Source organism: Montipora foliosa, unplaced genomic scaffold (genome assembly GCF_036669935.1).
Source record: "Montipora foliosa isolate CH-2021 unplaced genomic scaffold, ASM3666993v2 scaffold_416, whole genome shotgun sequence".
Taxonomy (NCBI): domain Eukaryota; kingdom Metazoa; phylum Cnidaria; class Anthozoa; order Scleractinia; family Acroporidae; genus Montipora; species Montipora foliosa.
In genome coordinates, this window is record NW_027179719.1 from 140,001 (window position 1) to 167,500 (window position 27,500).

The window sequence follows — 27,500 nt, forward strand, 5'->3', positions numbered from 1 at the left end:
TAGACAGTGTAGATAGCTGTTCCCATTGTAGATAGTGTAGATAACTGTTCCTACTGTAGACAGTGTAGATAGCTGTTCCCATTGTAGACAGTGTAGATAGCTGTTCCTACTGTAGACAGTGTAGATAGCTGTTCCTATTGTAGACAGTGTAGATATCTGTTCCTACTGTAGACAGTGTAGATAGCTGTTCCCATTGTAGATAGTGTAGATAACTGTTCCTACTGTAGACAGTGTAGATAGCTGTTTCCATTGTAGACAGTGTAGATAGCTGTTCCTACTGTAGACAGTGTAGATAGCTGTTCCTACTGTAGACACTGTAGATAGCTGTTCCTACTGTAGACACTGTAGATAGCTGTTCCCATTGTAGACAGTGTAGATAACTGTTCCTAGTGTAGACAGTGTAGATAGCTGTTCCTACTGTAGACAGTGTAGATAGCTGTTCCTACTGTAGACAGTGTAGATAGCTGTTCCCATTGTAGATAGTGTAGATAACTGTTCCTACTGTAGACAGTGTAGATAGCTGTTCCCATTGTAGATAGTGTAGATAACTGTTCCTACTGTAGACAGTGTAGATAGCTGTTCCCATTGTAGACAGTGTAGATAACTGTTCCTACTGTAGACAGTGTAGATAGCTGTTCCTATTGTAGACAGTGTAGATATCTGTTCCTACTGTAGACAGTGTAGATAGCTGTTCCCATTGTAGATAGTGTAGATAACTGTTCCTACTGTAGACAGTGTAGATAGCGGTTCCCATTGTAGACAGTGTAGATAGCTGTTCCTACTGTAGACAGTGTAGATAACTGTTCCTAACGTAGACAGTGTAGATAGCTGTTCCCATTGTGGACAGTGTAGATAGCTGTTTCTATGTAGACAGTTCAGTTTAGTGTACATGAGGAGTAGCTGACCTTTAACTCATTTGCATTTTGTCGTGATAGCGTATCATGAAATTACGACCGGGTGGCATCCCCCGTTCAACACAAATGTTTAGAAAGGTTTCGTGACAGTTATAAAACGTAATTTACATGGTTGGTTGCCCATATTTCATTGTGTACACAATCGTTAAACGAAGGACGACTTCAACTTGTCTCACTCGCTCTCTTCCTCTGTTTGGAACGTTCCAAGACTACTTTTAATATTCAGATCCGGTCATTGGCAACCAAGACGAGGTGAATTCCTGGGGTTCTAAAGCAGGTTAAAAATAAAATTTGCGGTCATGTTAAAGAAACCACTGAAGCGACGCGGAACCATTGTAATCGAACACAACTTGGAGGAAACAAAAAGGCTGGAAGAGGATTCCAAAAGAGAAAAGAATTGGAAAAGGTGGGGTCCGTATCTATCCGAAAGACAGTGGGGAACTGTGAGGGAAGATTATTCCCTCGACGGATCTTGGTAAGTTGATTTTGTTTCAATGATATTAAGGGCTTTCGCTGAAATCACTGTTTGTTAATTACTTGATTTGCTTCACTTTGAATTATCTATACCGTCAACTGCTATTTGGACTTAGCGTAATTAATGATGGCTATTTAACTGTTAATTGATTTGCTGACAGGAAAGTTGTGTGTGAGAGTATCGTAGTTAATACTATAGGCACCCCAGTTGGTTGGTTGATGGGAATATTTTTAAGCATCTGACATGGCGTGGGCTTTAATTATGTTGGCAAATTTTTTGAACTTTATTGCTGACTTTAAAGGTGGGCGGGCTGACTGCGGGTCAAGAATAAAGGTATTATGGCTAAAGCGAAAGCGTCTCATACCTTCAAAGTATTCTTGAGAAATGTTTGAGAGGAGATAAGAGCCTGGCCTGCAGACAGGATAAAATGTTGATTGGATTCTTTGGTGATGGATATGGAGCTGCCAGAAGGGAGGTACCGGTAGTTGTGAAACTGCAGGAGATACTCTTGTGGATAAGAATGTTTTGAGTACATGTAGGTTAATTAATTAAGGAGACCAACCCCACCTCCCTTTGCAAGTCAGGGACAGCAGAGCTTATGACTGATACCGTTTCTAAAATTTGTTACCAACCACTTGTTTACAGCTGGGACTACTTTTCGCATGACCATGCAAGATCAAGAGCATACCGGTGGGGCGAAGACGGTTTACTCGGGATAACAGACCGCCAATGCCGACTTTGCTTTGGCTTGGCGCTGTGGAATGAAAAAGACCCCATTCTAAAAGAAAGGCTCTTTGGGTTGACTGGAACTGAAGGTTAGAATAACAAATCAACTGCTGCTGCATGGAAGAAAATTTGCATTATTTTTAGCTTTGGGTAAATGCGGCTGCTTATCCTCAGTTGAGGAGCAGCATTTGGGGGAAACTTTGTGACGTTAGTTGTCTGTATTTCGAGGCACGAAATCCGCATTAATCTAATTAGGGCCATTTCTGGACATATCTGAATGTTTCCAATGGACTAGTTTGGATCAGTAGAAACTGGAGACCGTTCTTAAATGAAAGAGTATATTTTTCATTGCATGTCTCTTACAGTGTTATTAAGCAGATAATCTTTATTAGTATCACCCAACTAGTGGACTAATGTAAATCCTGCATTTTGATTGGCTACACTACTAGAGGACTATTATTAATAGTCCTCAAGTAGCGAAAAGCGTGACGCTTTCTTTCGTTTTATTCCAAAATAAATATTTCTTGAACTTGCATTTGCTAACCTTGGCTTTGCCTCATGGTCTATTGACCCGTAACCCTTGCAGGCTACGGGTCTAATAGTTAAATAGCCCAATATTGTTCAGTCTCGTATTGGGAGGATTAAATTTATAAGCTGAGGGGGGAGGGGAGGGTACTCCATTATCAAGTTCTTGGTGTACCTCTGGGTCTCTGAGAACCACAATGACAACATAATTTGAACGTTTCTAAACTCCAGTAAACTGTTCGTTGTTGTTGTTCATTGCTATTGAAGGATTGTAATTTTGCGCCGTAATGCGATTGGTCCAAAATAAACCAATGATATTAAATGTTGCAATAGCAATGACGTCTTTTTTGTGCGTTTTCTGACATTTTGCTTAAGTTGCGTGAGGTCTTTTGTGCTTGTGTCAAATCGTGGAGACTGTAGATGTCAATTGATTTTACTTCACTTCAGAGGCAGTTTTTAGGACTTGTAGCTTTTGGTTTCCAACTAAGTCTTGTAAAGACAAATTAATGTAGCTGAAAAAATTGTAAAGATTCCCAATTTAAACATCATACGTCTAACGGAGTCAACGAGTATTTCTTGTGTAAAAAATGTAACATGACGTTACAAGCGTTATGACATCATCTTTTATCCCATTCCTATCAGTTCTCAAGACTTTGGGGGTTGACAGCCTAAGACTAACATATTTTACTCTGTCTAATGCCAGACTATTTTACTCCTCAATTGGGGGCGTTCAAGGGTGTCTGAGATGTCAATGGGAATTTATAAGCATGCTGTGTTAATTTAGAACTTCTTAATCAGTGTCACTTGTGGATCATAAAAGTGGAGAGCTTGTGATGTAGCCTGATAACCAAGGTCACTTGCATTGTAAAATTAATGTGAAATTATTGTAGTTTTTGACATTTTTTCTGGGTAGTACATTTCTGATTCATTCACATTTGTAGAACAATGCCAAACAGTCTGTGGATTCCGTAAGATGCAACACAAATGTTAGGTTTGATCATTCTTATCCAAAAGGATTACAAAGCTTGGCCATTCACGGATTTCCTTACAAAGGCAGCATAGACGCTTTCATGATGAAAGAATGTGGTTAAGAAATCAAACATTAGACGGTTTCATTGATTTTATTAATTTTTATCCTGTTGTTTTTTACTGGTACAGGTAACCATGGTGAGGATGTGAAGGAATGCTACTATTATCTTGACTCAACTCCAACTCACTCTTATATGAAAGCACTTTACAAATACCCACAGAATGAATACCCTTATGGCTGGCTTGTTGACGAAAATCGAAGAAGATCACGAGAAGAACCTGAATTTGAACTAGAAGATACTGGTGAGATTACACTTAAATAAAGCCTACACTACTTCACAGTCATTTGGTTTTCATGTTTTACTAATTCACACCAGCCAACCAGTTGCTGAGAGAATGGGGGGGGGGGGGGGGGAATATTAGTTAAGAAATAACACCTTACTTATAAGCTCTCCTTTAAAATCTTATAATAAAGGAACTGTCAAGAATATTATAAGGCCACTTCCCCCTTAACCTAGCTCATAATCCCCAGCACTGTCTGACTGTTTTTGTTGATGAATTAATTAAATTATGTTTTTCATACCAACATTAAAACAAGCAAGTGCAGTGGTGACAGCACTTGCTTCCCACCAATGTGGCCTGGGTTAGATTCCCAGACATAGCCTCACATTACTTGTGGGTTGAGTTTGTTGGTTCTCTTCTCTGCTCTACTTCTCTGCTCTTCTACTGTAACAGTTATTTCTAGGTCTAGTGTCCCCAATAGGCCATGTCTACCTCCTCTTCAAAGTGAGTCTAAGTGTGAAGTTTTTGTTTTGAAAATTATAGTTTTCATTCATATGTAAAGTAGAACTAATTAAGCAATAGAGGACATTTTCCGTGTTTCCATAGCCTCATCCAAACACGAGAGGGAGTTGGGAGAATTCGAGACAGTTATGCAAACCCAAGATGCAGTCGAGGGTTTGCATAACTGTCGAGAATTCTCCCAACTTCCCGAGTGTTTAGATGAGACTATGGAAACACGGAAAGAAGTGCTCTATTGCTTTTATAAAATATTCCTCAAAGATAATTCGACAAATGAAGCAAAATGCTGTTTTTTTTACATCTTGATTGAAACAGATTTTCTTGATACACGCTCATATTTCCTACCAGCCAATCAAAACACGTGTCTGACTAGATAACCAATCAAAATCTGTGTGATGTCACAGCTGTGTTTCCATACTCTCATCTAAACACAACTATTGACCAATGAGAGTGTGCGTACTATCGCAATTATTTTATAATTACCATCATAAAACCTTTGCACTTAGACTTGCTTTGATGAGGAGGCAGACACAACTTGGGAATGGCCTATTAGTGCCCCAGTACTAGAACACTTGACACTCAAATAAAGTTTGTCAGCACCATTATTAATTAACAGTTTTTTCATGAAATAAGTATGATGAGGAATTAAAGGCAAAGTATTGAGAAGATGGCAGAAACAAATTAAATCCTGCCAATGCAGTTTGCTTTGAGGTGGAGAGGATGATGATGCAGATTGTGATAGACATGATAGGATTTCATCTACTCCCTCAAGAAGCTGATTTCGAATTCATGCAGTACTCTTAATGGTTCTTTTTTGTTTTTCTGAGGAAACAAGCTTTCACGGTTTCAGTCTTAAGCTGTCAGTAGCAGGATACAAAAGTAAACACAAAATTATTTTTCTTTCCATTGAGGTATTATTCTTTTGTAGGTGTATTTAATGAAAGTCGTTACTGGGATATCTATGCTGAATATGCAAAGAACACTCCAAATGATATCCTTATACAGATTACCATAGCAAACCGTGGTCCCGAAACAGCACGACTCCATGTTTTACCAACACTGTGGTTCCGTAATACTTGGATATGGGGTTGCAGACATGAAGGATGTACTCGGAAGGCAAGCATGAGACAGACAGGACCTGACACAGTAGAGTGTCGACATGAAACCTTAGGGGATTATTGTTTCTTTGTGGATGTTGGACCTGAAGATGAATTACCAGAGCTGTTGTTCACCGAGAATGAAACAAACTCTATGGTGAGTGTACTTTTGGTATTAAATTGTGAAGAACATCTCCCTTCACCGACAGTTGGCTGGCAAATAGGGCAGAAGTTATGAATCTATTATAATGCTCTAGTTTGTATTTATTTTGGGCACTCATTGCCTTTGTTCTTGTAGACAAAACACAGTTATAACTCCAGTTGTTTAAAGACTGGATAACTTGACTTGGTCTGGTGAACAAGTTAATATCCAGCAAAAAAAAAAAAAAAAAAAAAGGACGGCCATAAGTTTAATAGTTGTTTAACTATCAAATGTTACCCTCTGTGAATAAAGTGTGATATTTGATTCAGGGGCACCCAACGATAATCTTCAGTGTGTTCGGGAGAGTCAAAATGCTCTAATAATTTCGGATCTACATTGCAAAAGAGCTACAGATTTCTTTACTAAAACATCACCTAAAAGATTCGCAGTCAGGGAAAATTAGTCCCTTACCTTTTCGTATGGGATATTTTTGCAATTTTTGACACTTGACAAGGTCATCTAGCCGTTTCGGATGAACAAATGGTTCGGTTGAAGTTCTTAGGAGGTAACTTTCAGCTAGTAATTTCTGAAATGAAGATATCATTCCCTAAAATCTATTATGTAATGACTATTCCCAGGAGTTACTGCGTTTCAACCGAAAACGGTTGGAAAAGTGTTCTAGTGGGAAACCTCAACCGCTTCAACCTAAACCGGTTGCAGTTGAAACGGTTAATTCCAATAGAACACGACCTTAATGTGCTTGTTGGGTGCCCTTGTTGATTGATGATTGATCGATTGCCAGGCTTCCTTCCAAGGTTCTGGAAAATGCAAAGTTGCTTGGCAACGGCAAAAGCACATCTGAAAGATCAGAGTCCTATGCACCAGACATAACTAATGGATGACATCAATGAAATAAGTGAGTAATCAATAGGTAATTGATTATTGCCTATGATGAATGAGTAATCGATGACTAATCGATAGTCCACAAAATTTTCGGTCATCGATTAGTCATCGATTGCATCGATTAGTCATTGATTGCATTGATTAGTCATCATTTTCAAAAAATAGAACGTATGAAACAGGGACCTGCCGAAAATATGACAATAGCGGTTCTAAAACAACTCTTAAAAGATAAAGGAATCACGTTTAGCTCAAAGGCCAAAAAACCGGAACTTGTTCAAATATTCAACACTCAAGCTGGTTATGTAACTTCTTATGACGGTTGTTTGCCTCAGTCAAAGCAGTTTTACTTTGCTGACAAACACTCACCAAAAAAAAAAACGATAACCACGTAGTCGATTCTTGTCAGCAAATTTGTTAGTTTCATTTTCAGACTGGTTGGTTACTGTTCAGTTGTTTTGTTACTACGTAAAGAGTTGGGTTAAGTGAAATATTGCACAATTGAGAATCATCTGGAGGATACCTAAACTTCGAGCCAGGATTCAAGCTAGGATCCGAGCCAGGATTCGAGCTAGGATCCGAGCCAGGATTCGAGCTAGGATCTGAGCCAGGATTCCAGCAAGGATTCGAGCTAAGATGAGCTTTTCTCCACTTCTCGGTTAGGTTAGGTCTCGAATTGGTTAGGTTAGGTGTATTTAGGTTGGTTCTAGTCTAGTTAGGTCTAGTTAGGGTTAGGGTAGGTCTCGGTTAGGTTAGGTTAGGTCTCGGTTAGGTCTTGAATCCTGGCACGGATGCTGGCTTGAATCCTGGCTCGGATCTTGGCTTTATTCTTAGTTTATCTCAATCATCTGTATTTGTGATTAGCACTTTGCGCCTCGACAATGCAGTTTGCTTTGACAAACTGCCCCGGTTAGGTTAGGTTAGGTTAGGTTAGGTTAGGTTAGCAGCAATTACAAAATTCAGAGCCGCACAGGGCCACCATCTGTAATTTGTTGGAACCCCTTTTGAAGAACGAAACACGTCATAACAATTAAGGCACTATTGTGTTTTTATTGTACCTACTATGATGATCTTAGCAACTATCATTTCAGTAGGCACGATAATGTAAATAGTGGGCCCTATAAACAGTATAAGGGTCTTTTAGCTTTGATAATGAACGAACCAGTTAATAGCTGTGGTGTAGTCATAAGTAAATGGACACACACTGTCTTCCATTGCTTTCTATGTAATGTCCTTCATTCACTGAACGATTATCTTATATTGTCATACGAAGATTATTCTACTACTGAGAAACAATACTTTCACATCATGAAACAGCGTGCAGTAGTTTCACTTTTAAGGTGACCATGACACGTGTTTTAACACTGGCTCCTAATGATAGTCATCAAAAACTGATTAATTGTTGGGTGGTAAAAGTGGTAATGGTTCCCTACATTCTTTGTAAAATTTCAAAATTTCAAAGCAATTTCATTATGCAATGTGCTCTCAGTAGCCTTGTCCGGAGCCTTGTGCTAATGTGGCAAAATGTAAACAAAGCTTGCCATATTTTCTGTAGTTATGCCCACTTAAAAAAAACCGGCTGCAGGCCTGGAATACTGGTTTATCTCACCTTGCGCACCGTATTTTTAGCGTCTTTTTGGTGTAGAAAACTACACGACCTTTACAAAAGACGGGTTTCATCGTTTCGTCATCCATGGAGAAAAAGATGCTGTGAGCCCCAAGAAGAAAGGCACAAGAGTGGCACCTTACTACTTAGTGGAAGTTCCTGCTGGTGACGAACGTGTTCTTAGGTGTCGACTTACGGCGAAAGATGAGTTAGTCATCGATCCATTTGCAGAGAGGAATTTTGGAGCCATAATGCAGAAACGACTGAAGGAAGCAAATGAATTCTATAAAGTTGCCATACCATGTGAGTACTTCAATTTTTTGCTGGTTTAATAGGCCTCCCCGATTGCGTTCATGCACACTGCAGTTGACACTGGAAGGATGAGACGAGGCGATAGGCCCTTTTAGTTTCTTTATTTTTTTGCGCTATCCTCGTCGAAGGACTTAATTTAAGAGCTACCGTGAAATTTGATAAAGTGAAGTGGAAACGCTATGCACAAAACTCAAAATTCAGTTTCGTGACGTGAAGCTGGTTCGTGACAGCACTTTAGAGGGCATGCCATCATCCACAGGCCGATGAATACTCTGCATTCCGTTTCGAAAAGAGAAGCATTTGATCTGCACGATAGAAAATGAGAAACACATACCATTAACAAGAGCGTACCACCATATGGCTTTTATTTGATAGGTGAAACAGTTGGGTCCAATCACAGGCTGAACACTAGAACAACCTTGACGAGGTTTGATTCGAATGATCTCTTGAAAGGAAAAAAAAACAGTATTATTTATAATTTTTGGACGATTCTCTACTCCTCAACAGCTTTGCATACGCGGCGTAAGTAGTGAATTAACACACGAGACATACCAGTTTATAATGCACGTTTTTCCTTTCAGCTGGCCTCACCCCAGAGGAAACCGATGTGTCGCGCCAGGCATATGCTGGTCTGCTGTGGAGCAAGCAGTTTTATCATTACATCATACACGACTGGCTTTTTGGTGATCCGGAAACGCCATCTCCACCCAGAGAGAGACTCAATGGACGCAACTCTGAAGCTGAGTGGCGACAATTATTTAACAGAGACATTGTATCAATGCCCGACAAGTGGGAGTACCCATGGGTATGTTTGGGTCACGCTGTATTAACTGTCGGCCGTCTTTCGCGAAAGGACACAGCGGCTTTTTTACTAGATTATTTTGGGGTAATAAGCTTCCTTTGGTTATGTACACCATTGCGGCGAAAGAATGATTGGGGCTGTCATTCAAAGAGTTCATTTTGAGAGGATATTCTACAGCATAACGTACTGCTGGACAGGACAAAATTGTTTTAGTGGCAGTCTTAAGTAGGATCACATTTGGGGATTAATTAAAAACGTATATATAGCTAGTGCCAATTTTTTCAGCAAACACATATGAGGAGCGCATAACTTCGAAGTGTTTGTGTAACGGTGTTTTTACGCACCAGGTTTTCTTTTGATTGATTTCCTTGCGATACCAGACTCTTCCAGTCAATTATAAGCCTTATATAAAAATGGTCACTCATAGGGGCCGAATCTTATTCAAGAGCCCGTTGAAAAATAGTGTGGTATTTGAAAATGCCGCGACAAAGACCTTGGTATGGGAGTTTGTGGGCTTTTAAGAATACACGGGAAATACTTCTGAGCAGCCTTTTGTTTGAGCGAAACAATCTGATTTTTCAAACACCGAAAAGGTCAAAGACAAAAGAACAAGCAAGATTAATTAAAAGAGGCCTTAGCGTAAGACTCAAAGAGGAATGAACGGAATAAGAGGTCCTGATAGCCTTTACTCGGGCTTCCTAGTTGTCGCGTGTACGAAGTCGTGGGGTTTGTGTAGGACGACAACGAACACATGGTTTTTGGACACAGGGTTTACACGAGCCACAGCCTTCAATGTATCTTTGTGGGTAGTGCGATAGCACTACTACTTTTGGGTATTTTCTTAGATTCATTTCTTTACCTCTTTTAACATTTTCTGTGACTTTGCAGTATGCCACTTGGGATTTAGCTTTTCACATGCTTCCCATGAGCAAAGTAGACCCTCAGTTTGCCAAGGATCAGTTGTTGTTGTTTCTTCGAGAGTGGTACATGGCTCCTAATGGTCAGTTGCCTGCTTATGAATTCGCATTGGGGGATGTCAATCCTCCCGTTCATGCGCTGGCGTGTTTGATGGTCTATAAAATGACAGGTCGCAAAGGTGCGCGGGATGACGAATTTCTGGCGCGCTGTTTCCAGAAACTGCTCATTAATTTCACGTGGTAAGTCACTGATTTCTTTTCTTTTTTTACAAATTACCAGAGAACGCTGAAACGTACCCCACTCGAAAGTCTTTTTTCTTTGATAGTTTGTTTAGACACCTTGACACAACCACTTGAAAGCCTCAGTGACTCCTAAACAATATAGCTGTGAGGTTTATGTTAGAGTCTGTTTCCATCTTGTTTTCTCCTTTGCGCTCGTATTTTATTTGTGGAAACAGTCATGTCTCCGTCTTTTAGGTACGTCCCCCTCCCCGAGACAGTAAACCTGGAATCCTAAATCACCCCTTGCAAAACGGACGTTAATTTTTAAAGAGAGGGGTGTCCTGGTAGTTTTTAAGGTCAAGACCCGTGTTTCGATTGTAACTCCAACGGCTTTATTTTTAGCCTTTGTTTTTCTATTAGGTGGGTGAACAGAAAAGACCCTTCTGGTAAAAACATTTTTGGCGGTGGATTCCTCGGACTTGATAACATCGGTGAGGAATGTTAATTCATTCTTAAAAGCCTTTAGTCTTTTTATCTTAGTTTCTTGCCCTACGTTTTAATGACGAAAACGGCGTCGAAAGGAATTTTCGTCTTGGAATTCAATGACATAGTGATCGCGCGCTGTTCTCCGCCAACTAAGAGCAAAAAGCAAGACTTGCGTGTTTTGCCTCGCGTAGCCTTAGCCCTTGCTCCATGGATTTAGTCTGTGATTTGATTGGTTCATTTTATCGCTTAAAATGCTTACTGTGATTGGCCAAAGTATTTGCGTTTTGGTTTTAACGTACTCACTTGAAAAGCTGCCGTTGTCACTGTTAAGTGGTCTTCATTTTACTGGTTAACTTTTCCAAAGTAATCGGAACGCTGATGTTCCATCAGAAACTTTTTTTCAGGGATTTTCGATCGGTCCAAGGATTTGCCAATCCAGGCCAGTTTGTTGCAGGTACTTCAGTATCTCTTTTCCATAAAACATTAGTAGTGTTTCACTCCACACCAAAGCAGCACCACAAACTAATCCTAATCCCTTTATTCTACTTTACCATAGTTACTAATACAGGGTACCGTGGCCAAGAACTCTTTAGGGAATTTAAGAAACGACGACAGCTACGACTACGACAACGCCACAAAGCAATAATATCATTGGTTAAAAGAGCATAAATAATCGTGCTGCACGTGCAGCACGGATCTTAGCAAGTGTGTTTGCGGTCCTCCAGTAACGACGACGTGAAATCACCAAATTTGAAGTTTTGACGACAACGTAAGCATGCAACAGAGAATCTTTCATTCTCTATTTTAAACTTGAAACCGCTCGTACCGATTTATTTTTAGGATAATTTGCCCACATTGTACGACCCGAACTAGACCGAATAATCGCGAAAGACATACGATAGAGCCAAGTTATATTTTGAGGTGACGTTTTCGTCGACCGTCGCCGTCGTAGATCTTAAATTAGGGAGCTTACGAAACGACGACGCCGACGGCAACGACGACGCTACAAAACAATAGATTTAGTGAGCAAAAACAATGGCTCTGCACGCTCTGCACGTGCGTTTTACATTTTGGTACATTTCTTTGCGGTCATCTCCTAAATGACGACGTGAAATGACCAAATTTAAGGTTCTGTGGAGGACGTTAGCACATGACGATGAATTTTCAGTTCTCTCTCTACGCTTCCAACCCACTCATACCAGTTTAATTCCTCGACAGTTACTACACATGTTTAACGCGAAACGACATGAAATAGTTTCGTAGTGATATGAATAACGCGAACTCCTATTTTTAAATTAAGTCCTCGTAGCCGTCGTCGTCCTCGTTTCATAAGGGAGCTTACGAAACGAGGACGACGACGGCTACGAGGACTTCATTTAAAAATACGAGTTCTCGTTATTCATATCACTACGAAACTATTTCATGTCGTTTCGCAGTAAAAATGTGTAGTAACTGTCGAGGGATTAAACTGGTATGAGTGGGTTGGAAGCGTAAAGAGAGAACTGAAAATTCATCGACATGTGCTTACGTCCTCAACAGAACCTTGAATTTGGTCATTTCACGTCGTCATTTGGGAGATGACGGCAAAGAAATGTACCAAAATGTAAAACGCACGTGCAAGGCGTGCAGAGCCATTGTTTTTGCTCACTAAACCTATTGTTTTGTAGCGTCGTCGTTGCCGTCGGCGTCGTGGTTTCGTAAGCTCCCTATAAGCTCCCTATTCCCTTTTAAGATCTACGACGCGGTCGTCAACGAGAACGTCACAAACAAGAATATCATTGGTTAAAAGAGGACAATTAATCGTGCTGCACGTGCGGCACACATTTTAGCTCAAATTCGTGCGTGCCTCAACGAGAACGTCACACACAAGAATATCATTGGTTAAAAGAGGACAAATAATCGTTATTTTTAGGATACTTCGCCCACATTGTGGGAGGCACGGTGGCCTCATGGTTAGTGCGCTCGACTCCGGATCGAGTGGTCCGGGTTCGGGTCCTGGCCGGGGACATTGTGTCATTCAATTCAATGTTCTTGGGCAAGACACTTTACTCTCACGGTACGTGCCTCTCTCCACCCAGGTGTATAAATGGGTACCGGTGAATTTAATGCTGGGGGTAACCCTGCGATGTACTGCCATCCTATCCAAGGGGGAGTAGAAATACTCCTAGTCACTACGGAAACCGGGATAAGCTCCGGCCTAATGGGCCACTTGGGGCGTAAGCAGACTTCGCCCACATTGTAAGACGTGAACGAGATGGAATATCGCGTTTAAGACGGTGCAAGGTTGTATTTTGAGGTGACGATTTCGTTGCGTCGCCGTCGTAGATCTTAAAAGTCCCTACTTTTCACTCTTGTTACGTTGTAGTATCACATTATTTTTTAATTTCCTGTAGACCTGTGAAATCAAACTCTTTTTGCGCTTCCCGTATTTGTAGGCTGACGGTACAGCATGGATGGCATTCTATTGTGTTATCATGCTCAACATCGCACTTGACCTCGCCGTCGGTGATCAGACGTACGAAGACATGGCTTCCAAGTTTTTTGAGCATTTCACTCAAATCTCAGACGCTATCAATCAAATGTCGGACGGAGTAGGCTTATGGGATGAGCAAGATGGCTTCTATTACGATCACCTCAGCTCAGACACGTGTTCCTTGCCACTACGGGTGCGAAGTATGGTTGGGCTTGTTCCCTTAATGGCCTGCCTTGTCCTGGATGACGAGTACGTGAAGAAACTTCCCGGATTTAAAAAGCGGTTGGATTGGTTTTTGTCAAACCGGAAAGACTTGGCCTCTCAGGTAACTTCAGCACTTAAAATATCCTCTTTGTTCGACATTTGCATTGTCCATTTTTTAAGAACGAACAGTTTTTCATTTTTTCTACATGCTAGCAGAGTTCTCTTTTCTTTTGCGTTCGTTGGGCTGACGAGTACGGGGAAAGAGACCTGTGCCATGGGTCGAAACGTACTTTGATTCAACCGCCGTCCACAAACTTGGACGGCACTCTTCAAACAGCATGCCCCTTGATTTGCTTGCTGACTGTGACTTGAGCCCACTATGTCCCACGCATGCCTTTACAGTAATTCCACTGTTGTTAAGTGAGCCCGCTGTGCCCCGTGCATTCCTTTACAGTAATTCTGCTCTTGTTAAGTAAGCTCGCACAACATGACGTATCAATTGAAGACTCGGTCGCTAAGTAACCGCTGTGCATGCTTAACACAATGAGTTTCGACCCATGGCAGACAGATGGCAGACGTCTCTTTTCCCTCCTTCCTCGTCAGCCCAGCGAACGCGAAAAGAAAAGAGACCTCTGCTACGGTAAAAACCCGCATACAAGAACATGTGGATTAAGAACACCCAGGCTGAAATTTGGTAAAAAAGGAGCATATATATAAGAACACATGCAGCCTGAAAATTGAAAATTGTTCTTATATATAAAAACTCCATAGTTCTAATCCCTGAGGAAGACTAGCGGATGCCAGTCGAAAGCTCGGTTGTGCAATTTATTTTCTAATGTTGTGTGTCTCAAGTTTAATTTTCTCTCTAAGTTATGTATTTCATCATAGTTAGTAAATCCCTTACATTTTTTTAGAAGTAGAAAATTAAGAACACTTAAGAACACTTTCAGGCTGATTTCACCTAAAATACCCGATATATAAGAACCCAATCAGCCTGGACCCCGAAAATGGGTGTTCTTGTATGCGGGTTTTTACTGTAGCAGGAATTTTCAGTTCATGCAAGGAAATCATCAACTTGAATTTTTCGCTCCCTTTTTTGCAGGTCTCTTACATAGAGACAGGTGGGGAGAGTCAATACCATCATCTATTGGCCATTCCCACCAAGGATCAACTTACCCGTGTATTAACCTGTGTCCTAGACGAAGAAGAATTCCTGTCCCCTTACGGGATTCGTTCCTTGTCGAAGTTTCACGAAAAGAACCCTTTTTCTTTGACGTTGAACGGGCAATGTTTTAGCGTGAAATATGTCCCCGGCGAGTCAGATACCTACATGTTTGGTGGAAACAGCAACTGGCGAGGACCCATCTGGGTTTGCAGTAAGTATAGCTAGGAGACAATAGAGCGATTTAAAATACCGTTTACGTGAAAGGGCAAACGTCGGCTAACCGTTTCACGTTTCACGTAGCATGGAGTGATTTTTGTGACTTATTAGCTTCGCGTGACCCACGGCAACTCGGAATGGACTCTGTTGATCTCGAGTATTTAGTTAAAAAACAAATACAAAAACTCGGAGTCTTTTGAACATTGTAGAAATAAACGCTATTTAAAATGAAAATATTCACCTGTGAAATTTCACTAGCGAGTTTCGATGAAGCTCTTTTGTCAGTCAACAGAGAGTCAACATGAGTTCAAGAAGAAACTTGCGGTAAGGAGTCACTTGTGAACGATCTGTAACCACGAAACCTAATTTTTCCTTGTTTGACGTACCGGAAAATGGTGTTGTGGCTCTTTTTTCCCACAAACAACTTGTTGTGCAGAAGGAAGCGTTCAGCTAGCACTTGGGCACTCTGAAATGAAGATTTCATGCCCTTAAATTTTCAGCTAAGAAATTCATCCACGTAATAATCCTCTTTAAACAGTGTTCATGCATTCAGTACAAGGAGCCTAAAAGTGGCCTTCAAAGGCTTTTGGCTTATTAATTTGCTCTTTGGTACCCTTTATAATTTACGAAGAATGATATAGGAAGAAGTTATCCTCGTATCGTCAGGAACAAACTATCTTTCTTCATATCCATCTAGCGCGACGCCTAAAAAAATAGGAGTGCGAGAAACGGTTTGAATACGAGGAATACCCAGCACAATTCTCCATTTACCCTCAAAAAACATATGATTAACTTCAATGTACATGCTTTCAGGTGGTCCCTCAGTCTCCTCACAGAAGCGAACAATTGATTTTAAACAAAACCATCGTTTATTTTTTCGTTTCTAGTGAACTATCTTCTCATCGAAGCTCTGGAACGCTATGATTACTTCTATGGCGACACGTACGTGATAGAGTGCCCAACCAGGTCAGGGAACCTTATGCGCCTGCGCGATGTAGCCCTTGAACTGAGCAGGCGCGTGGTATCTTTGTTTGTGGCCGATGAGAAAGGAAGGAGACCTTGTCACGGAAATGACGATAGATACGCTAACGACGCACATTGGGTCGATCTGGTGTTGTTTTACGAGTACTTCGATCCTGAAACGGGACGTGGATGCGGAGCCAGGTACGTTTGTTGTACCAGTGAACATTGCTTTTTATAGAGACGGAGGCTTTACTTGAAAACTCATTATTTTATGTTGAGGCACTGTAGGTGTAGAGATCTTTCTCGCGAAAACATGATATCTTCACACGTGAAAAGATCACCATTGCTATGGTTGCGTAATAAATCGCGCCGTTAATTGTTCTTCGTATTAAAGGACTACAAAACATTAAAGTGAAATGATTTGGTATTTCATAGATATAATAAACAGAACATTACATGACCTCTTGGAGATCCGTGTTGAAAATATTTCATTCGAAGAGTAATTTCGTATCACCCGCCCGGCCATGTAATATCCTCTGTTAAAAACACGGAGGTCAAATTTCAGTGGAAGTGGCTGGCCAACGGAGAAACAAAGGAATTGGACTGGAAATTCCGGCTACTTACACCTTTTATCACACGAAGCCTTCAAACATAAAGAAATTGGTATAATTAATAAAAAAAAGAAGGTAGAGCGGATCTGTAGATGTATCGATAGTGTCAGTGTTTGCATTTATAATGAGCTGTTACTGTGACTGTGATGCTGTTCTATAGTTGCAGGATTAAAGGATTTTCATCCTTGTTGGTCTGTTTCGCATTAATTTTTTTGTCATGTGTTGACATTTCTTCGTTATATCGGGGTATATTTTATGTTTGGGCTTCTGGATTGTGTTCGTTATAACGAGGATTTCGTTATATCGAGGTTCTGTTCCATACATTGTACCGTAACTTTGGCCGAGCTGAAGAATATCGTTCGTTACGAGGACTTCGTTATATGGAGTTTCGTTAAATCGAGGCTCTGCTGTATAGGTGATCACATGAATTTGGGTGCTGTTTGGCATAAATGATGGATTTTTTTCCCAGTGTCTCTTTTCTTCCATTTCCCTGTAAGAAAAATCCTCGCAGTGTGCAAAACCCAATGCAGAACTCCCATGAACACTGCCACTCCAACTCCAACTGTAACCGAACAGATATGCCGCAATCGTGAAAACTACATCAAATTCAGTAGAGGGAGGTGCCTTGTATTGCTCCAAATGATGCGATGCTTTGTTTCAGCCAATTGAAATCCTTGCACGTAATTCAATGTGTATTTTTCCGCACCTCCGGTTATCTACCCATTTTCAACTCGGTATACCTTTTAGGTATCCCTAGTAATGAGAAAGTATGAAAGTATATCCCATCATGCAACCGAACTTGATCATGGTTCATGGCTCACCGTTAATTTTTTCTCTTTGCAGTCACCAAACAGGATGGACAGCTCTTGTGAGTCGGCTGTTGGAAAAGCTCGCCAAAAGCCGCTGACATCATTAAATACATGAAGTATAAGTCGATTGAACAGACCAAAGTCTTTTCACAGTTTTTATACTGCGCATGCGTTTCTCCGACTTGACATTCTAGACAATAGTTTGCTAGCATGAGTTTCGATAACAAAATAAAATAGATTTATAATAGTTTCTTGTGGACACAACAACAGTGCCTGCACTGCCTGTGATTAGTAACTTAAGGTGGCTCAAACCATTTTGAACACTTTCAAGAGAACGTCTTATTAGATGGATTGACACTTCAACACTTAATCATGTAACAGAAATGTTATGGTACCATGTGAAACATCAATTATTGCTGAACAAGATGCAGTCATTTTTGTGACGTAATAAATTACCATGGCAACAGGAAAGCCTTGCAGCATAAACATCCTATATTTTGTCTTTAGTTGCTCATATCTGAAAAACGAAGCCGGTGACCCCGATTTTTTATTCAACAAAAGTGATCACCAGGCCAAGATAAAACTCTGTGGAGCAGATTCAGAGAATTAGTTAAGGTGGCTCTCAATCCGTACCACAGAATATTTTTCAACTTTGCAGAAAGTTTCATTCTGGCATGCTGATTACATTTCAGACATAAAAATGGGGGTCTAAACTAAAGCCAAAATTTGAGGTGTTGTTGCTAAGGTAATCTGTTACGTCACAAAAATGACCGAATCTTTTTCAGCAATGATTGGTGTTTGATATGGTACCATAACATTGCTGCTAAGTGATAACGCGTTGTAGTGTCAATCCTTTTAATAAGAAGGTTTCTTTCAAGTGTTGAAACTGGTTTGAGCCACCTAAAGTGTACCATGTAGGAAGGAGATGGCCTCCCTAAAACTGCTTGCGTTAGAGTTCATGAAAAGCATTTAGATAAATGTCCTTGTACTTTGGTCAACACGCAACTCTGACACTGAAAGGCTCTCTAGTTGGACGTAGAAAGCAAACAAATTGACCCCCCAAAATGGAAGGGAAGCAACAATAGTTAATCATCCTAAAACACGAGAACACAGTGTTAACCAGATCTAATGAAGTTTGGCATTGTAGAGTTGCGTACTTTTCTTTTGTTGTAGCGCTTTGTATAGTCATTGATACGCAGTATTCTTTGTTCTGTTCTTGCAAAGCAATAGTTTCATTCTCCCTTTGATTTGTAACCACAGTGTGATACAGATACCTAGTCCACAGGACCCAGTTGTTCAAAGCCCGGTTAAGCTTATCCTGGATTATTGAAAAATGAAATTGAACTTTGTTCACCCATCAAGGAAGATTTTCCACAGAACATTTTGCCATTCAGGTTCGACTTAAAATTTGCTTATTTTCTTCAGCCAAAAGTTACATTGTCAAGACATTTTCAACGAAAAAAAAAATGGAATCTTCGTTATTTTTTAACCGCGGATTAGCATTAATTAATTAAAAGGTTTTTGAACAACTGGGCCCAGGTCTTTAAAGGTCAGCGTTCTCAATTTGAGAAGGTGCTAGATCATACTTTTGAACCAATACAAGTTGGAATCACCTCTTGCTTTCCCTTTCTTGAAAGGTCATCTCCGCATCAGTTTTTTCGAAGTAGCTACCTTTCAGGTACAACACCAATGTGTGGGCCTTGCCTTCTTTAGTAACGAATCAATGTTAGGCCTCGTCCACACGTATCCGGATATTTTTTTAATCCGCAACTTTTTCTTTCCGGATTCAAAATATTTCCATCCACACGTAGCGTGTTCAAATCGCATTTGCCCGTCCACACGTATCCGGATTTACTCTAGTGCTCAGGACTCCTCAAGGAAACAAAGGTAACAGCATGCGCCATGAAGCCCTCGGCTGCCATCTTGAGAATTTATTTCACGGTAAGGAACTGGGCTCGATCTTGATACGTCATCGGGACAAAAACATATCCGGATTTGGCGTCCTCATATCGGACTCAAAAGTATCCACTCTGGAAAGCGAATTCAAAAAGTTCCGGGATTCGCCAGCGAATTCGCCGGATACGTGTGGACGGAAGGCGCATCCGGAAAGAAAAAGTTGCGGATATAATATCCAGATACGTGAAGACGGGGCCTTAGATGGTTGGCGACTAAATTATAATGCACTGAAGATATTTGTCAATTCCAAGAATTTTTCTCAACCACGAAGATGTATTTTTCCACTCAATTAAAGCTTGCAGCTTTAAAACTGGAATAAATCTGTATTTCACTTTGATAGAATCTTATTGTACTTTTTTGCGTTAGTTAGCGATTCTATCCATCTCACGGTAAGAGGGTGGGTTATGTCACGTCAAAGAATAGTGTTACTACAGGAATGTTCGAAAAAGTAAACATTGGTGGATGCAAGATAATAAAGTAATAAGGACATACTTTTTAAACGGACGGAGACGTTATGGATTCTAACCCTTCAACGGATGCCGTAATGAGGAATAAAGTCGTTTGGGGTTTCCGTAAGTGGCACTCTTAAGGGTATGTGTTGGTTTATATTCTTTATTTCAATGCGCCAGGTACACTGAGAGTGAAACCTAGCGGCTCTTGAGAAAAGAAAAGTCTAATGAACCAAAAATGATAAAGACCGAGAATGTTTTTGAGCGAGTTTCAATCGAGTGTCGTAAAACCAAAAAAAAATTAATTACTTTGGCCAAGCAAAAAGGACGGAGGCAATCCAGTAAACCAATCAAAACTCGAAGTAATCACACGTAGCCAATACAAAGCGCGGGAACATGTGCACCCGCAGGCCACGATTGGTTTTGGTTTCACTTCTGATTGCTTGAAAAAGTGGCGCGAGAACGTTGAATCAATCATTGAGTGAAGTAATCATAAACCTAAGCAATTCGCTAATTACTTTCGACACTCAATTGAAAACCGCTCTAAATTCAGCAACAAAAGAGTGGTTTCTGAAGAAAGAGTCACACAGAGCCAGACTTCATTTCAACTCGGAAGCTACCAAAATACCGCCGGTGAAATTCATCGCTGACAAATTGCTAAGGAATAGTAGGAGGTCCACTTTCTTGATTAGATACACCACCTTCTGGATGAACAGAAGCTGCAGTCTGTTGAATATTTGAATTTACATCACTACCAGTGCCATTCGGCAATGACATTTTGATGTCGGTCTCCCGCGGGCCACCGCTCTCAGAGAGTTCATGGCTGATCTCTCTTTCAATCACTGAAGCATTGCCGATGCGGGTAAGAACGCTTGTCGTGTCAACTGCCATTTCTTCTGGGACCCGATTCTTCACCGAAGACACTTCGCTTTCCTTCGGGGCATGCTCGGTACAAGCTGGCGTTTGGTCACTTGGCTTTGCTTTGAGAATTGAATTTGCGGGAGAATCACTCGGAATATCATCGACAGGTAGTCTCGTTACTTTTTCAGTTGACAGCACCATGGTACTGCCCTCTGGTTTACTCTGAATCGGAGGTGACAGGTTTTGCTCGAGTACAGACGGAGCTGCTTCGGTATCAGAGCCCGAAGTAACATCGGTACCGGTGTCAGTTCCTGATGAAGCTTTCTGTTGTTGGGCAATTGAGGTTACAGATGACAAGGCCTGGGACAAAAACATTTGAAATACGTTAACAATCAATTTGATGAAACAGATCAAGCAAGTCACTGTTAGGTGTACATAACAGTGGAGGCAGTGTGGCCCTGTGGTTAAGGCGCTAGTTGCCTTCAGATACGGAGATTCCGGGTTCAAGACCCGTTCTGCAGACCTCTCCTTTAATTTGATCCTGGCAGTCCCTGGTTTTACTTCTCGGCTGTACTTGCAAATAGCCAACTGGTTTGCCTCCGGTCAGTAGGGATTCTTGAAAAAGGTTGCTGTTCTGTTCTGCTGTTACACTGATTTTTTTTTTCATTGGCCCTGAAAAGCCGCTATGGGGAGTGGTATGACTACATCAACTTTGATTTGCTGAGATTTCTGCGTGAGCTTCTGAGCTATTTGAGAGATTTAACATCGCGTTTACGTGAAACGGGAAATTTCCAGGCTGCTGCTCGTAATAAGAGCATGAAAACTATTTTCTCGACTGATCATTGTTTTGAAACAGCAATACCCTAGTTAAAATATATGACAACATAATGTCAATATACAGTTTAGATTGTCTATACCTGAGCCGGTTTGGTGCATTGTTGACAATATTTCAGAGCTTGCTCCAAGACTGATGAAGACGGGTCTTGAGTTTCAGGCAGAAACTCAAAGGATTCTTCTAAAGAAGCCTAGAAAGGTGAAGGGGGAAAGTGTGATTTTAACACTGAATGGTAAACGTTCAAGTCACGCGATCACCAGTGGTGCAATTCAACAGAACGTTTACTCACTTTTGAGGCCACAAACATCTCAAATGCCTGTGTTAACAAACCTTCGGTTACCTGCAAAATATAAATATAAAAAATGCGTAACTTACACCTTCTTATTGATGAATGACAGTCTAGTGCCCATAATAGCACTTTGCGTGAAAGGTATGTTTCAGACTCTCGCACCGCTTCTTCGTTGATGAAATTGTGACACGGCAAATTTTCTTCGAGTACGATCCTTGGCAAAAATAATGAGACCTTGCTGTATTTCGACCTCAACCTTTTCGAGCTTTTGAACCTTGTGCAGCCTCAGGTTCTTAAAACCATCTTTTGCGCCATCGATCGCACTCTCGTGTTCGTGTTTCTGTAAGGAATTCAAAGTGCACCTCTGTCCAGCTAGAATAACTGACATAAGTCGTTCAAAAACGTTATTCTTTGTTCAATAAAGAGGGTAGAGGAAGAGCCATGATAATAAGATTCATGATAAAAAGATTTACTCCAAGAAAAACAGTTTTTTAGATATAGACGTCAAAGTTTAAAAATGTGTCTATAAGTTTTTCCCTGACTGTAGTCTGTGGAGTGTCTTTTTTTTAGTCGATACCCCTTGCCAACTCTCTTGGAATAATTAACTCCTAAGGAAGTTAAGTCTTCCTGATAGAAGTGATACAAACTGCAAGAAGAGATTTTAAACACGGAAAGTTTGTTTTGCCAAACTTTGAACTCGGACCGAATTGTTCATCTTTACTTCACCGCCTCGATAACCAGAGGCTAGATTGACTGTTTTACGCCATTATTCATGATGGTCTTAAAGCGACTGATGAGGGTCTTTCACAGAAATTAAAAAAACCTATTCTTCAAAAGGACTTTGCGCTTATACTTGGAAAGTACCTTAACAAAGGGCTCATATTTCTGTCCAATTTTCCAGCACTCATACATATCCAGAACAAGTTGAGACAGAACTGTCGGTTCCACCTTTAGATAGAAAAAAGACAAGGCAAAACTAGCTTCATAAAAAGTGAAATTCTTGTAAAAACCTTCCTATACATGTCACATGAGCGTTAGAAAAACTACTCACCCTCATGCAATCTTTTCAGTTTCACAGTTCACTGAGAGGAAAAAGACCCTAATGACAGCTATCGGTTAAAACAACATCTAATCGAGAGTCAAGTTTGAACGTATAACGTGGTTTCAAGCAGCGTTTACGCGAACGCGCTTTCACATCGACAATGCTTCGTTCACGATTTCGAAACTGCGTTGCAATCTGAGTTCGAAACTGAGTCAATGAGGTTTGGAAGCGTTTACACGGAACTGTTTAGGGAGTGTTTAGGTCATGCCGATCTTCTTCCCAGTCATTTCGGGCCAAAATAGTAACCTATTCAAACCAATGCGGTTTCGGCGTTTACACGACAGATGAACCCGTATCCTTTTCAAAACGCTCCACTTTCGGCAGCGTTTTCAAATCGAACCGGTTTCGGTAACAATCTCGATCGGCGTCGTGTTAACAGAAGGCCTAACCGCCTAAAAGACAATGCGGCTACAAATGAAACCACGTTCGTGTAAACGCTGCCTCAAACTTCAGGATAAAACTATTCTAGAGGAACAAGTTAAGCTTTCGATTTTCCTGATGGAATCTTTATCAAGTGATGGAGTTTTTTATACTGTGAATCATGTGAGAAAATGTGCTTCGGTTACGCATCTCTTGTTGACTGGTTAAGAAATCTCCGGCCACATTCAAAGCCCATCAGAGTTAAAATCGGAAATTGTGAATTTCGACATGTTGACTTTTCACACCTTCCCACGCTTACCGCAGACGGCGTATATTTTCTATGCGCAAAGATTGGCTCTTCGGTTGTCCGCATCTGCGGTGACTGATCGAATTCAGGGACCGTTTGTAGGGAGAAAAGTTGTCCCGGGTAAGAAGGTCACCCTCCTAGCTGAGTCAACTTGAACGAGCGTTTATATGAGAAAATAACTGATCCCTTTGTCAAGAGTTGCCCGTTTCGATCATCAGGAGACTGGGAAGGCAGCGCTCGCGCATGCTCTCATTATCTTGTCTTGACCGAATTGACCCGGCTAGGCGAGCTTTACCCTTTACCCTTGGAAAAGAGCAGCCGGGGAAAAAAAGTACGGGCGCTGTATTGAATTGACAACGTACACCCCATCATAGGAAGAGCGAAAAAGACTGCAGGTTCGGGGAGATGAGCTCACCACTCGGTGACTACCAATTTTTTTTTCCGTTTGTACGCCAAGCTTCCTTACCTCAGGCTTCTGGTCAGAGACTCGTCGTTTCATTATTTTTAACGAATTCTCAAAAGCCTAAAAACAAAGGAACAAAAGAAGGCAAAAGTAAAAGTGAAGTAAAATCCTGCCTAAGGAGTATAGAGTTATAGGTTTATCAATAAGTTAGTCCTCACACCCTAACTTGTGACACACTGAATTGTACCTGAGTGGAGGATCGTCAACATTTCCGCGTTACAGTGGTTGAGGATAATTTTAAACCATTTCTCTCACCTTCCGAGCCAAATAATGCCTCTCGTTGTCTCTCAAGTACTTTCTGGGAAAACGAAGAGTGACAAAATATTACGAATATCAACGAAAGCCTCCAGGCAAAACCTTAAAAAATTAAAAGAATGAATGAATGATGTAAATGAATGAATGAATGAATACGTAATTAACCACTTCCCTAGGGGCTTTTCAGGGTCAATGTACATTACTTCGTGGGGGACTTTTATGGTGCTCACAGAGCAGAATGCGTGAGAGACCACCACACAGGGGAGTACATCCCCTACTCTTCTCGAACAGAGAGTGTGCCTTCTTGAACGTCCCCCACAAGTGATGTGACACGGGGCCTACGGTTTATCTTCCTTATCCGAGAAGACCAGAAAGTCTAAACCATTTGCAGATGTCATTACAAAGGCGGCACTTTCTCCTTAGTTATTTAAAGATGCTTAGTGTTACTCCGGCCGGGGTTTTGATCCCGCGACTTCCGGTACAGTTGAGTCCGATGCTGACCCAGCTGAGTCAAACGGTCGGCAATTTTCAGCATAACGCTCGAGCAGTAACGGAGAAGGTACTATGGATCTAATACTGACAACAGCGACGTAAAAACACCCCCCCAAAAAAAAAAAAAAATAAATAAATAGCATTCTGTTTTCTGAAGAAAACCTGTAAGCAGGCAAAATGGAAAAAATGCGTTCGCTGATTGGATTATTGCTACTTACTTGCCCTGCTCTGGTGTCCGGTAGAGGAGATTCTGAAGAAGCAACAAGGTGTCCCACTCTTTTAACTCACTAAGAACGTCCAGCAAAAGTTCAACTGACTTGTAGGTGTGCGTACAGAAACAACCTGGCCTAGGGAAAAACAGAGGCCGGGTGTCGAGTTATGAGGAATATGACTGGAAAAATGGCGTATGAGTCATCAAAATGAACACGATAAAAGTTGATGCTCAAATTCTGAACGACAAAGATCATCGATTGACAGCACGAAGTATACTATAGGCTACTGCATCGAAAACAACGCTGGGTCAATTCTCTTTAAAAGCTTGCCAGTTTGATTGCGACTGCGACGTTCTTGAACAATTAAAACGAAAGTAATTACTTTGGCCAATCACAATGCAAAACCGCGGAAAACCCCGTGCAAGCATGTCATATTTGCAAGCCAATCATGACGCATACAGCAATGCAAACAAAAGCAATTGTAACCGTAGTCAAGTTCAGTTTATTACTGATTCCCGCACAAGGTACAAATACATGTAACGCTCGACTCTTCTCGTGTGTATTCCTCGATAACCATACAAAAGACTTACATGTAACCGTGATGTACGCTTAATGAGTTACTTTTCCTTGATTCACGTTCCGTACTATATCCATAAAGTCATAGACAATCCGTGTAAGAATCCAAAACAAGTTCAGCTAATCAATGCGTCGAGGTTTGACCTAAACTTGCTAAAATTACATGACAAATAACATGGCCACTCGGATGTCGACGGATGGATTTGACCGACGACATAGACTAACCAAACCGTTTCATGCGCTCGCATTTACAGCGATCGTGACATTACTTTCGATTACCTGTCAATATCCTCTTCAGGAATTCTCCAGAACGCCTGTTATTGTGTTAAATAAACAAAAAATTAACATAAATGAAAAGAAACAAAAGTCACAAGAGGCTTTCACCAACAAAACTTGCGGCGGTACCGATAATCCCCGAAGTTCTTAGCAAACACAAACAAATAGGAAAATCAAAAACTCGGAGACGGAACATTCTCACCACAGCCCCGTTACCAACTGAAGAAATCAACTATCCAATACGCATATAATCTGCGTGATTTTGACCTTTCTTGTTATAATGAAGTACGCTACTTCTTTCTATCAATTTTTTACGATTTCACTGACTTAATGTGCTAAATGCCAGGTATTGTGGGGTAATAGCCTACTCTCGATATTGTTGTCTCGATTTGCACGCGTTCGTTGTACAAGACGTACCCACAAGACGAACAAGAGCTACCCAATTATTCCCAAAATACCACACTCTTGCCATTCTCCAATCGTTTTTGAACTGAGCAATGTCAGCAACATTTTGGTAAAACACTTGATGTGAAGGACAGTGTTCAAAATGTTTGACGAATTTCGGCGAGGTGGTAAAACGTGCTTTAAACTCGTAAAAAAGGTCGAATGAGATTTTACCAATTTTCTTGGCAAGTTTTCTACAAGATGCAATTTTCTCTCTCTGTATTACAAACATCGCTTCGCATATTGCACGGTACCACGGTTGCACGACAAGTTTAACAAAAATGTTTCTCGAATTTCCGTGCTTTAATAAAAATGCCACTAACTAGCTTTGCATTTCCGTACTTACCGAAAACAAGTTTGTCTTGCTCTTTTCGTTGAAAACCCCTTGATGTGGAAAGGGAAATGTTTTAAGCTGCCTTGTGTTGCTACCTAGCAGCAAATCTCGGCAGGCACTCGTCTCCTGCAAAGGACGCCAAAAAATAGAGATATGTGCTTTGAGAATGTTTTTTTCAAAGGACAAACGTGACAACAGGTTGTCAGAAGATGCTGTTTCTCATCACGACATTTCGATTGGAGCATGAGTTCCCCAAACCCAATGCGCATGCTCAGAACTAAAGATTCGTTCGCGTAGACGAATAGGCCATTTCCGAGTTGCTGTTTGTCTCGGTTTCAAAGTGAGTCTTGGTGATCAACTATTGTAAGGGAAATGAGTTTGATTTGCATAAGAATACGCAACTCATTTCCATTTGAATGGTTGTGCACCAGGACTCGCCTTGAAACTGAGGCATGCAGCAACTCGGAAATGGGCTATTGTACCCCCATAGCACTCTTTTGAATTGACGTCACGATCTAGTGCCCAAAGCATTGTGAGATTAATATGCGGCCAAAGACAAAGACATTTTAGCAACGTTTGTCCGCATTTCAATCTCATAGGGTTAGGGTTAGCGGGGCACTGTTAGGGTTAGAGGGGCACTTACTAAATTTGCTGTTTTGAACTCAGAACTGGGTAAAAACCTAAATTAGTACATAAATTCACACGTATGACATTCCTGACAACCCCCTGACAAGATATGAAATATATTTATGGCACAAAGTGCTATTCGTATGTAATTCTTGCCGACTTTCTAAAGACACCGTCTCCAAATTTGAAAAAACTGGCTATTTTTTCCAAGTTTGCAATCCATTTCCATCCTCTCCATCCTTGGCTGCAAGCAGCCATGCATAGCTT

At 41.0% G+C, this 27,500-nt stretch overlaps 2 protein-coding genes across 2 annotated transcripts in view; one reads left to right on the plus strand and one right to left on the minus strand.

Annotated features, from left to right (window-relative positions):
• The first annotated feature begins 953 nt into the window (after positions 1-953).
• LOC137988373 (uncharacterized) lies at positions 954-17,642 on the plus strand. Its single transcript, XM_068834400.1, has 13 exons — positions 954-1,389; positions 2,035-2,204; positions 3,799-3,972; positions 5,399-5,724; positions 8,239-8,518; positions 9,109-9,332; positions 10,218-10,486; positions 10,889-10,959; positions 11,359-11,408; positions 13,390-13,752; positions 14,734-15,007; positions 15,900-16,176; positions 17,430-17,642. The coding sequence occupies exons 1-13, from the start codon at positions 1,214-1,216 to the stop codon at positions 17,491-17,493; spliced, it is 2,718 nt and encodes a 905-aa protein (XP_068690501.1). The 5' UTR covers positions 954-1,213; the 3' UTR covers positions 17,494-17,642.
• Positions 17,643-19,839: 2,197 nt separating this feature from the next.
• Positions 19,840-27,500, minus strand: part of LOC137988372 (calcineurin-binding protein cabin-1-like) — a 72,884-nt gene continuing 65,223 nt past the window's right edge. Inside the window, exons 48-56 of the mRNA XM_068834399.1 lie at positions 26,619-26,732; positions 25,832-25,866; positions 24,983-25,111; positions 24,273-24,315; positions 24,021-24,077; positions 22,650-22,733; positions 21,786-21,836; positions 21,579-21,686; positions 19,840-21,021 (exon numbers count right to left, since the gene is read on the minus strand). Of these exons, the coding sequence (XP_068690500.1) occupies positions 20,458-21,021; positions 21,579-21,686; positions 21,786-21,836; positions 22,650-22,733; positions 24,021-24,077; positions 24,273-24,315; positions 24,983-25,111; positions 25,832-25,866; positions 26,619-26,732 (1,185 nt within the window). The 3' untranslated portion in view covers positions 19,840-20,457. The remainder of the gene's footprint in view (positions 21,022-21,578; positions 21,687-21,785; positions 21,837-22,649; positions 22,734-24,020; positions 24,078-24,272; positions 24,316-24,982; positions 25,112-25,831; positions 25,867-26,618; positions 26,733-27,500) is intronic.